This window comes from Peromyscus californicus, unplaced genomic scaffold (genome assembly GCF_007827085.1).
Source record: "Peromyscus californicus insignis strain IS unplaced genomic scaffold, ASM782708v3 Scaffold_4__1_contigs__length_199733344, whole genome shotgun sequence".
NCBI classification, from domain to species: Eukaryota; Metazoa; Chordata; class Mammalia; order Rodentia; family Cricetidae; genus Peromyscus; species Peromyscus californicus.
Window position 1 is genome coordinate 56,748,986 of NW_026294562.1, and position 12,092 is coordinate 56,761,077.

The 12,092-nt window shown below is 48.9% G+C and overlaps 1 protein-coding gene across 1 annotated transcript; it reads left to right on the forward strand.

Moving 5' to 3' along the window:
- Positions 1-4,199: 4,199 nt before the first annotated feature.
- Positions 4,200-11,926, forward strand: Aip (aryl hydrocarbon receptor interacting protein). The gene is made up of 6 exons (XM_052760994.1): positions 4,200-4,409; positions 7,075-7,254; positions 10,206-10,394; positions 10,917-11,093; positions 11,178-11,319; positions 11,612-11,926. The coding sequence occupies exons 1-6, from the start codon at positions 4,311-4,313 to the stop codon at positions 11,815-11,817; spliced, it is 993 nt and encodes a 330-aa protein (XP_052616954.1). The 5' UTR covers positions 4,200-4,310; the 3' UTR covers positions 11,818-11,926.
- Positions 11,927-12,092: the final 166 nt, after the last annotated feature.

A 12,092-nucleotide genomic window follows, 5' to 3' on the forward strand; every position in this document is an offset into this window, starting at 1 on the left:
GGAGGGGTGTTCTTGTCATTTTGCAGCTATGGAAACTGAGACTCAGATCTTGTATGGCTTTCTCCGATTCAGAATCCATGAGGCAGCCAAAGTGATTTTTTTTTTTTTTTTAAATTCTCTCTCGCACCGCGTCTTGCACTCCCTTCTGTCTTTTATTTTTCTTAGGAGAGGGTCTGTCTATGTAGCTCAAACTGGCCTTGAACTCTGAATCTTTCTGCCTCAGCTTCTCTAGTACTGTGATTACAGGCATACACCAGCCACCATGTTGTTCTCTCTCTCTCTCTCTCTCTCTCTCTCTCTCTCTCTCTCTCTCTCTCTCTCTCTCTCTCTCTCTCTTAAAACAAGATTGCATGTAGTGCAGCTGATCTCAATATGTAGTGGATAATGACATTGAACTTTTCCTGCTGCTTCTTCCACCTTGTACCAACATGCCTAGTTTATTCTATGATGGCAATTGAACCTAGGGCCCAGTGAATCCTAGGCACTGTGTGTGTGTGTGTGTTCCAGGATTTCACTTTGTAGCCCAGGCTGGCCTCAGACTTTCAATGCTCCTGCCTCATCTCCCCAACACTGTGTTAATGAGTGGCTGCTTCTATGTGTGTGGTGCATGCGCACATGTGAGTACCAGCAGACTCCAGAAGACGGGATTCCCTGGAGCTGGAGTTATAGGCAGTTGTGAACTGCTTGGCGTGGGTGCTGGGAATTGAACACAGGTCCTCTGCAAGAGCCATACTTGTCCTTAATTCCCAATCCATTTCTCTATCCCCTAGTTTTTGGCATTATTTTGTTCACTGTTCTCTTCAGTACCCAGGAGTGTTTGGAACTGAATACATGCTCAATAAATATCTGTGGCAGGACTGAGTGGGCAGGTTGCCAAAGTGGTGCATCTGGGATTTGAACCCACATCTTCCTAGTTCACAAAGGTTTTGTCCTCCTCCATGCCCACCCACCCTCTCATTTTATGATCTCGCATAAAGAACTGAGTTGACTCTATTTCTCAATTTATGGCACCTTCCTACTGTGAAAGAGGCTCCCATCCAGTTATGGTAATTCATTTTCCCTCACCACCTCCCACTTTTTCTGCTCTCCACTTCTCCCGAGATCTCGCCTTACTGTGCTTCAGCAGACCCTGCCTGTCCTGTCCCACATATGGCATTGTCTTCTGTGTGGATGTGTTTGCAATTTACACACATGGTGTCACGTATCAAGCTCATTTTGTTGTTTACATTTTTCTGTTTTTCCACTCAGTGATAATGGTTTCCACATGCATCTTGTTTGCTGTTTCTACTAGTTGTAGGCCCGGTACCAGTTGGACTTCCAGCCCTCAGGCCCACAGGGAGCCCACTCAGGTTGACCTCGTGTACACATCACTGTTGTCTCCCACAAAAGGTGGGGGGACTCCTCTTCCAGCAGGTGGATGTCCAGGCCATGGGGCATTTACCTGGGTGGCTTCACAGAGCTTGCAGATGCTCCCCTGAGTTGTGGAGAATTGACATCCGTCCTGAGGCTTCTGGCTTTTTCTCAGCCCCTGGTGTCATCCAGTTTCCTAAGAGCAGGCAGGCCTGATGAGTACAAGGCGGTACTTCACTCCTTCCCATAAGTTCCCTTGGTTGGCTGGTTGGTTGGTTGGTTTGTGGTTGTTTGTTTGACACTGCTATCTTCTATGTAGCTCTTACCGGGCCAGAGCTTACTGTTTAGACTGCTACAGGTCCTGCCTCAGCTCTCTGATGATGGGATTATAGACCTCCGTCACTACACTTAGTTTTAGTCCTTTCTTCCTTCCCTGCCACACCCTTCTTTCCTCTTCCTTTTTCTCCTCTCTCTTGCTCTTCCTTATTTATTCATTTATTTGCTTATTTATTGTGCATGTGCACACAAGCATTGGTACACGTGTAGGTCAGAGAACTTAATGGGAGTAGGGTTTTTTTGTCGACTGTGTGGGTGGGGGGGTATCTAACTTGGATTGTCAGGCTCTGTGGCAGATGCCTTTACCCGGTCCTCCTTCTCTCCCTCCCCCTTCTTCTTTTTAAGATTTACATTTATGTGTATTAGTGTTTTGCCTGCATGTATGTCTGTGCATCACATGTGTGCCTGGTGTCTGTAGAGGCCAGAAGAGGGGATCAGATCCCCTGGAACTGAAGTTATCGATGGTTGTGAGTGTCCATGTGGGCGCTGGGAACCAAACTCTAGTCTTCTGGAAGGGCAGCAAGTGCTCTTAACCTCGGAGGCATCTCTCTGTCCTGTCTCAAGTACTTTTCCCATTGATGTATCTTACTGGCCTTAGCAATAAATACCTCTCATGTTAATTCAATCTTCAATTGTTGAGGAAAATCCAACTTGATCTTTTGTTTGTCTTTACCATCATGCATTGTTTTGTGTATGAAACAAAATGTTCTTGAAGTAAAATATTGTATTTTATGTATATATGTATTATATATGTATATATATTATGTATATATAACATCAACTTGCCATCCTCACAGTTTCAAACTGTACAGTTCTGTTATGTATTCACACTATTGTGCAGCAAGTCTCTAGAGCTTTTTAATTTTGCAAAATAGAAACTCAGTACTTACTTAAAAAACAACTTCCCCATTCCAATCCCACAATTCTACTCTCTGTCTCTACGAACTGGCTATTCAGACACCTCAGTAATCCTGATCATACAGTATTTTTAAATGTGTATGAGTGTTTGTCAACATGTATGTATGCCCATTACATATGTCTGGTGCCTACAGAGGCCAGAAGAGCATGTCTAATCCTCTGGAACTGGATTTACAGGTTATGAACTGCTGTGTGGATGCTGAGAATTGAACCTATGCCCTCTGAAAAAGAAGCCAGTGCTCTTAACTGCTGAGCCATCACTCCAGCCCATACAGTATTTTTTCACAACTGATATTTCACTGAGAATACTGATAAGTTTATGTAAAGTAGTGTATTTAGTTATCTTAATTTGTGGGTATGCATGCTGGAGGAAGAACCCAGGGCCTCTCACATGCTAGGCAAGTGTTTAATATGGAGCTACACCCTCAGCCCCTGCATTAATACTTTTTTCTTATCTATATTCCTCTTTCCTGATGTGGCATATCTGGTTCATGGATCAAAGTAAATCAGCCATGTTGGTCAGCTTTCCATCCTGCTGTACTTTCTGGAACATGAGTACAGCAGACTACTTTTTATTAAAATTTGATATAGCTTTCTGTGTTGGTAAAAAACAAAACCAAGCATGTTTCCCCTTCCCTTCAGAAGCCCTGCCCTCTCTGAGGACTTCTTACTGGAAAGTGAACCAGTCCGAATATGTGAAGCACTTAGCACCTGGGACTCATGGGAAAGACGATAATCCTCCGGGTTATGAGGACAGGATGAAGGCACCGCAGAGGCCTGGAGACTCCTGTTACCTTGTGAGAGCAGGCAAGTCTCACAGCTGTTGTTTACAGCTAGACTCCCAGTGGGGAGACAAAGACCATTTCTTCCCCTAAAGTAGCTCTTTCCTATCATCCATCTTTTCCCTGATATTTGTGGGCACCTATTATGCGAAAGCACCCATAGACTCACCCAACCCCCAAGGTGTTGGGGTTCTCATGACCCTCAACTCGCTTTTAAGAAGTGGGATTGGGGAGAGGACTGCTAAGCACGTCCAAGCAAGCGGTCTACCACTGAGCTACATCCCAACCCAGTCCTTTTCTTATTTTTTTTTTTTTAAAGACAGGGTTTTATATACCCCATGTTCCGCTATGTATAACCAAGGATGACCCTGAACTCCTGATTCTCCTGCTTGCCATCCTCGGAGCGCTGAGATTTTAAGTGTGTGTCACCACACCAGGCTTCCTTCCCTTTTTCTGAAGACAAAAGGCCAGAAGCTATATAAATCATAATGTATGCTAAGTACGCAAAATTAAGAGGGCCAAAAGGGAATACACGGGTGAATAACTTTTTTCGGTTTTCATTTTCCTAACTGGAATGCTATTAATAGGGCATATGTAACTTAAATGGAGTGGCACACAGCCCGGAGAGCACCAGTCCCAATAAAGCCAACAGCACAATTGCTGGGGGAGGTTCCGGCCGCGCCCCACTGGCCAACCAAGCCCCGCCCCTAGGCAGACTCAGGCCCCGCCCCCGGCGCCGCGTTAAAGCCGCTGCACAGAGAGCCAATCACGGCTCTTTTCTTCATTTCCTCCCTTTTTGGCTTCTGCCCTCAGCCAAAATGGCGCTTGCTCAGAAGCTGCCGAGGCTATAGGAGTTGCCGAAGCAGGTCCGGAAGCTACCGAGCGAGTCCGGAAGTTGCCGAGAGAGAGCAGCGGAGAAAGAGGATGGCGGATCTCATCGCAAGACTTCGAGAGGACGGGATCCAAAAGCGTTTGATACAGGAGGGCCAAGGAGAGTTGCCTGACTTTCAGGATGGCACAAAGGTTTGTGTCCATCCTCTCCCCCCTTCCCCCCGTCTCTCTTCTGAGGCGCGGTGCGCATGCGAGGCGGGAGGAGGCCGTAGGTGAGAGGTTGCGCATGCCCAGAGAGCAGCCGCCAGTCACCCTACCTCTCGCATGCCGAGCTCGACGCTGATTGGTTTGGATTTAAGTGGGAGTAAATTCAGATATGTCTACCCCGCCCCTTGGCTTTGTTTTAGTACTGCATTGGACAGGGGTGGGTGTCAGTCATCTCAAACTGGTTTGGGGGTGGGTGTGACCTCAGTGCTGTTACTCGGACCAGAAGGTTCAAAGTTCATGCAGTTTATGAGTGAAGGGCCTTTTGAAACGATCTAGAACAACTCTCGTTGTTTAGATGGGAAAACAGGCCCTGGAACTTGGAAACCCAGAGAAGGATCCCAGAGATGTAGTTTTCCAGACCAAACCTCTTTGTCGACTTTCTGATAGTAGCATTGCTTTTATATCCAGGCACCAAATTCAGGTGCCCCCTCCCCGAAACACTCCATATCCCGAGGCTTCCCTGCTCTGTTGCTGTAGATCTCTAATCACTGTTGGGAGCTGATACCAGTGAAGCCAAAAGCAAGAATTACATGAATGAATGTGTGCCCCCTGGCCAGTAGGGTTAAGCCTAATGTGGTGAGGGATAAATGCTTAGAGCATAGAGCAGGCGTTTGGTGGTAGTGATCAACTGTGCATAAAAAAGGGATCTTCAAGCTGGGCCTGGTGACACAGGCCTAGATTCTCAGCTGCTTGTGAAGCTGAGGCAGCTGGATTGAAAGTTGAAGACCAACCTGGGCTACAGCATGAGGTCCAGGCCAGCTTGAGCAATGCAACCTCTTAAAAAGTAGGTAGAGGTAGAAAGCAGGCTTTGGAAGAAGCCTGGCAAGGGGGATTCTAGATGGAACAGACTAGGATAAAGTCATGTAAGGGTAGAGAAATCTGTGAGCAGGGGCACCCAGTAAACAGGAACAGGCAGGATTAAACAGTCATGAGGGGTTTGGGAGTGGAGGCAATCTCCTGCTGGTGAGTTGGTTCAGTGGGTAAAGGCACTTGCTGCCAAGACTGGCCAGGACCTGAGTTGGATCCCTAGGACCCAGTTGGTGAAGGAGAGAAGTGACTTCTGCATACTGTCCCCTGACCTCATACAGGCACTGTGGCACATATGTGCCCCCAAACGAATAAATAAATGTAATTTAAAAATATCACCAGGGTTAGGGATGTGACTTAGTGGTACTTGTCTAAGACCTAGAGGCCTTGTATTTCATCCCCAGCAGAAGGAAAGGGGGAAAAGCCCAGCCAGCGGTGAGCATGGTGGTACATGTTCATAGGTTTATCTCCCACGATGCTAGACAGATACTGTTGATTCAGTTTTACTGCTGTGGAAACTGACTTCAGAGAGGCAGCACAGCCTTGTAGCGTGGGCTTGGCTAACCGTATCCTGTTGAGGTGTCCGTGTCAAGCCCTTTTCTGTCTGCCTTACTCTGACGTGATCTTATCTAGAGTCAACTTTTTGAAACGACTCCTTCCTCAGATTACTCTCACACGTGGAGGTCTGGCTCTCGTTGGCCCACTGACCTTGATGTTGGAATAGCACTGCAGTCTTTTTGTTTGGTTGGTTGGTTTGTTTTTTTTTTTTTTGAGACAGAATTTCTCCGAGTAGCCCTGGCTGTCCTGGGACTCTCTCTGTAGTCCAGGCTGGCCTTGAACTCACAGAGATCTGCCTGCCTCTGTCTCCCAAGTGCTGGGATTAAAGGTGTTCACCTCCATGCCCAGCTGTAGCACTACGTACAGAAACCGTCCATCTTGCCCCTCCTCCTGTCCTTGTCCCTCTTAAGAGTGACCACATCACAGCCACAGAACCTAAGTTGGATCATGTTCCACTTCTGTTAGGTGAAGAAGCCCAGTGGCTCTCATCTCAGAGTAAAAACTCAGGTCCTTACCAAAGCCTGTGTGCCCCGTGGAGTTCATCTCTGTCATCCCTGGGACTCCAGGGAGCCTGCACTCAGTGTTCACTCTGCCCTGTGGCACTGGCCTTGCTGCATTTGGACACCCTGCATGTTGCCCCACGGGGTGGCTTTTGTACCTGTTGTTCCTTTGGCCTAGAACGTTCCTACTTAGTTCCTGCCTTGTTCACTCTTTTCTTTATTCCTTTCAGATCTCTGCTTAAGTTTGCCTCCTTGGAGAGCTCCACCCCCACCGTACCCCCAGTTCTGTTTATTTATTTATTTATTTTTTGCTCAAAATGCTAAAAAAAAAGAAAAGAAGAAAAAGGAACGAAGGAAATCACCTTCGTCCATCACAGCATAAGGTTTTGTCTGACTTTCCTTCCTGTATTCTAGAAAGACAAGGAGAGCTCGGTGGGTCTGGGGCTTCCGTGTGGTTTACTGCTGGGTTTTTGTGTCCTGCACTGACTGTTGGCATATAGTAGGAGCTCAGTAAATCCTTGTTGAAAGCATGATTGGAAACAGGTTCTTGTCTCAGCCCTGTCACCCAGCAGCCATGTGCCCTGGGCCTTTCACTTCTCTGCCTGTGGCCTAGCTCTCACTGAGATGGTGGGATAAAGCCAGCTGGTGGTCCAGGAGGAGCTTTGTCCCCTGCCACATCTTTAGATTTGATCTTGCTGAGCTTTATATCCCATGTGGCCCCACAGGCCACATTCCACTTTCGGACGCTGCGCAGCGATGATGAAGGCGCCATACTCGATGACAGCCGAACACGGGGCAAGCCCATGGAGCTCATCATTGGCAAGAAGTTCAAGTTGCCTGTGTGGGAGACCATCGTGTGCACCATGCGTGAAGGGGAGATCGCCCAGTTCCTCTGTGATGTCAAGGTATCAGTCCTGGGGTCTATGGCATTTGTCTGGCCATGCCCTATGGCCCCTGCCCTGGCTTAGCCACTTCAGACTAAGCTGGGAGGTGGTGGTACACACTTTTAATCACAGCACTCTCTCCAAACTGCCACCAGTCTCCTGGCTTGCATCCTGGCCAGTGTTCTGTCTTTTCCTGTCCATGAACTAGACTCCAGCCAGGGAACTCATTCTTTTTTTTTTTAACATTTATTTATTTACTATGATATATGCCTGCAGGTCAGAAGAGGGCACCAGATCTCATTACAGATGGTTGTGAGCTACCATGTGGTTGCTGGGAATTGAACTAAGGACCTTTGGAAGGGTAGCCAGTATTAATCTCTGAGCCATCTCTCCAGCCCTTAGGGAACTCATTTTAAGTGCAAATGGCCTATAGGACCCATTACTTCACATTTCTTCTTCTTCTTCTTTTTTTTTTTAAAAACAATAAGTTATTTATATTTATTTTATGTGCATTGGTGTTTTGCTTGCACATATGTCTGTGTGAGGGTGTCGGGTCCCCTGGAACTGAAGTTAAAGACAGCTGTGAGCTACCATGTGGGTGCTGGGAATGGGACCTGGGTCCTCTGGAAGAGCAGTCAGTGCTCTTAACTGCTGAGCCATCTCTCCAGCCCCAGAGAACTCATTTTTAAGTGCAATGGCCCATAGGACCCATTACTTCACACTTCTATGGCTCTTGGTCACTATTTGGATGGAGCATAATGTGGCTGTTTACATGTACCTTTGGAGTCTGGTTCCCTGCTAATGTCTCCTCATATACAACCCCTTGCCCTTACTTTTCATTCATTTCCTGTAGCTAGGACCCTCCCTCCTACTTCAAACCAGTTCCTGGTAATCACGCCTGGGAAGGTCCCCCTGACTGCTTGGGGTTTTCTTGAATTGCTCCCCTTCGTCCTCCTACCTTCATGCCCGTATGGTCAAGATCTGGCCTTCTATTTGGTTGTACCTACACACTCTGGGAACTGGCTTTTTTCTTATCTCTTGCTTCCAAATGGAGCCAACCCAGAGCTCTATGTCCAGAAACATCTGCATGTGAATGTCTGCCCAGCAGCCCACCATATGCAGAGAGCAGGGGGTAGTGGGGGAGTCCATTATGTGAATTCCAACATCCTTGCATCCTTTCTAAGGGAAGAGTTCTAGGTTGAGTCTTCTGTTCCCATCTTCCCAGAGTTTTGTTTGTTGTGGTGCTGGGAATTGAACCCAGGGCATTGCACATGCTAGGCAAGTATTCTGAACTACACACCCAGCCCCATTCTTTAGAAGTAGGTGTTTTATTGTTTTGGGGTATGTGTATGTGTGTGTGTGTGTGTGTGTGTGTGTGTGTGTGTGTGTGTGTGTGTGTGTGTGTATGGGTGCTCTAGATTGGCTTGGGAACTCCAGGGATACACCTGTCTCTACTTCCCAGTGTTGGAGTTTCGGGCACACTGGGACTCACACTCAGCTTTTACATGGGTACTGGGAATCTAAATGCAGGTGCTTACACTTTACCCTTTAAGCCATCTGCCCAAGCCCCTGATTTGCTTTGTTTTGTTGTTTTGGATCTCTGTACTACCCGGACTCAAATGGTCCTCCAGCCTCAGCTTCCTGAGTAGGTGATAATAGGTGCACCAAAGTACCAGGTAGTGTGGGGTTTTTTTTGTTTTTGTTTTGTTTTTTACTTTTTGGGGGCTCACCACCCAGCTCCCAAATAAATACACGGAAATGTATTCTTACTTATGAATACTCACCCTTAGCTTCACTTGTTTCTAGCCAGCTTTTCTAACTTGAATTATTCCTTTCTCTTTAACTATGTTTTACCTCTGGGCTTTTTGCCTTCCTTTATTCCTTTATTCTATATATCTTTCTTTCCTTCTTACTCTGTGGCTGGTTGAGTAGCTGGGTGACTGGCCCCTGGTGTCCTCCTTTTCTTGCTCCTCACTCTTTTTTTTTTTTTCTGAGCCTAGATTTCTTTTCCTATTTATTCTTTCTGCCTGGCAGCCCCACCTATTTCTCCTGCCTAGCTATTGGCTCTTCAGCTCTTTATTAGACCAGTCAGGTGTTTCAGACAGGCAAAGTAACACAGCTTCACAGAGTCTAACAAATGCAACATAAAAGAATGCAACACATCTTTGCATCATTAAACAAATGTTCTTCAGCATAAACAAATGTAACACATCTTCAACTAATATTTCATAACAAGGTAGCTCCCCCTGGGGATTTGTTTTTATTTTTGGAGACAGGGTCTTTCTGTAGTCCTGGCTGTCCTAGACCTTGCTCTGTAGACCAGGAAGGCCTCGAACTCAGGGCTCAGGGATCTGCCTGCCAAGGTGTGTGTGGACACTCCCAGTTCTCTGGGGATTTGAAGTTGCTGCCCTGAGCCCAGCTCTGAGATGAGCCTTGACGTGAAGAGGAGTGTGGGGGGAGGAGGTGGTGCTGGGAACAGGATGTGGTAATGAGCTTGGCTTGGGGGTTCATCCCTAATGAGAGAAGGGGGAAGGGACCTAGAGGAGACACTAATACTGGAGCTAGGACAGGAGACAGAAGTGAATTGTGGGTCTCTCTGTTTGTGGGTTGGGCAGGTGCTGGATTTGGTGGCCAGAGATCATGGCAAAGCTGAAGAATTTAGTGAGAGAGTAGGCTGAGAGGGTAGAAAGGCACCAAGGGAAGCTGGGCAGTGGTGGTGCACGCCTTTAATCCCGGCACTCGGGAGGCAGAGGCAGGTGGTGCTTTGAGTTTGAGAGCAGCCTGGTCTCCAGAGTGAGTTCAAGACAGCCAGGGGTACACAGAGAAACCCTGTCTTGAAAAACAAACCAAGGCACCAGAGGGGAAAACCCTCTGAGCAGGGTTTTTCCTTGTATGGATGATGATGGTGAGGCGTCTCTTGTGCCCAGTGAGCATGCGCACACATTGACAGAGCCTCTGCTGCCTTCCTGCAGCATGTAGTCCTGTACCCCCTGGTGGCCAAGAGCCTCCGCAACATCGCTGAGGGCAAGGACCCCCTGGAGGGCCAGCGGCATTGCTGTGGGATCGCTCAGATGCATGAGCATAATTCCCTGGGTCATGCGGACCTGGACGCCCTGCAGCAGAACCCTCAGCCCCTCATCTTCCACATTGAGATGCTGAAGGTAAGGCCCCCTGCTGATGCGGAAGGTAAGGGGTGGGGCCCCCTGCTGATGCTGAAGGTGAGGCCTTCTGCTTTGGCTCAAAGTGGGCACTGGTCCTACCTCCCCGCTACACCCTGCTGTCCAGGGTTGGTCTGCTGTGGAAAGGGGCAAGGACAGGAAAATTTTGTGGAAGCTCCTAGGACCCCACACTTCTCCCTAGGCCTCAGTGATCGCCTCTTTGGGGAGGACTGACCATCCACCTTGAACTCCTTCATCCTTTGTCCATGAGCCCATCTTTTCCTCCACAGCTGGCCATACTTGGAAAGTACTAAGGGTTTAGGTGGTTCCTTTCGTCCACCTAGGTTATTTGCCATGGGACATAAGCTCTGCCAGGGCATGGGTGTTTGCCATCGTCTTCATTGCTATGATCTTGGTGCTCGGTATGGCTGGGCCAGCCTCGGGTTTGCTGGCCAGTCAAGTTTGCTGCAGAGGACTCTGAGGTGCCCCATGGGCTCTGCCTTGAAGTGGTCCCTGCCCTGGCAGGTGGAGAGCCCAGGCACATACCAGCAGGACCCGTGGGCGATGACAGATGAGGAGAAAGCTAAAGCCGTACCACTCATCCACCAAGAGGGGAACCGCTTATACCGTGAGGGGCAGGTGAAAGAGGCCGCCGCCAAGTACTATGATGCCATCGCCTGCCTCAAGAACCTGCAGATGAAGGTATGTCCCAGAGGCCGCGGGGGACACGGGGAGAGCCAGGGCCAGTCTCAGTGTCTCCGCTTTCCTTGCCCCCACCCACCCCAGGAGCAGCCTGGGTCACCTGACTGGATCCAGCTGGACATGCAGATCACACCATTGCTACTCAACTACTGCCAGTGCAAGCTGGTGGCTCAGGAGTATTACGAAGTGCTGGACCACTGCTCCTCCATCCTCAACAAGTATGACGGTGAGCAGCTCTCGGCCCTGGGGTTCCCACCCAGCGCTATGGGCGCTTGGGTCCAGCTCTTAGCTTTGAGATCTCCCCATTCTGAGTTCCTTCCAAGAGCCTGACCAGAGCCTCCATCCCAGAGGGTAAGGGCTGTGTTCAGGAAGTATGAGTGACACAGTGGGGTGGGGCGGCGTTGGGGTGCTGTTCAGAGTAGAGCACATCTCCCCGTGGTGGACCCAGGTGCCGGAAGACAGGCTGGCCAGTCTCCTCTCATGCCTTAGTCTGCCGCCTCCTTTCTGGTGTCCTGCAGACAATGTCAAGGCTTACTTCAAGCGGGGTAAGGCCCATGCTGCTGTGTGGAATGCCCAGGAAGCCCAGGCTGACTTTGCCAAAGTGTTAGAGCTAGATCCTGCCCTGGCGCCTGTGGTAAGCAGAGAACTGCGGGCCCTGGAGACACGGATCCGGCAGAAGGATGAGGAGGACAAGGCCCGCTTCCGAGGCATCTTCTCCCACTGACAGGGCCTCATTCCTGTCCTGCCTGCCCTGCCCAGCCCACTGCTGCCACCACCTGTCCACCCCCACTGCCACTTTGCGCTTCTGTGTATATAAAGGCCTTATTTATCTCTCTGGTCTGCAGAGCTAATCCATCCAAAAGGCTGGTCATCACTGGCTTAGTGGGAGGCAAGAGATCAGGTTCTCATCCTAGTTCCTACTGGTCTTTTCTGAGGTCTCTGGGAGTGTTTATTTCTGGCCAGTACTGAGCAGCGTCTGGAGCCTCTAGTATTAAGTAG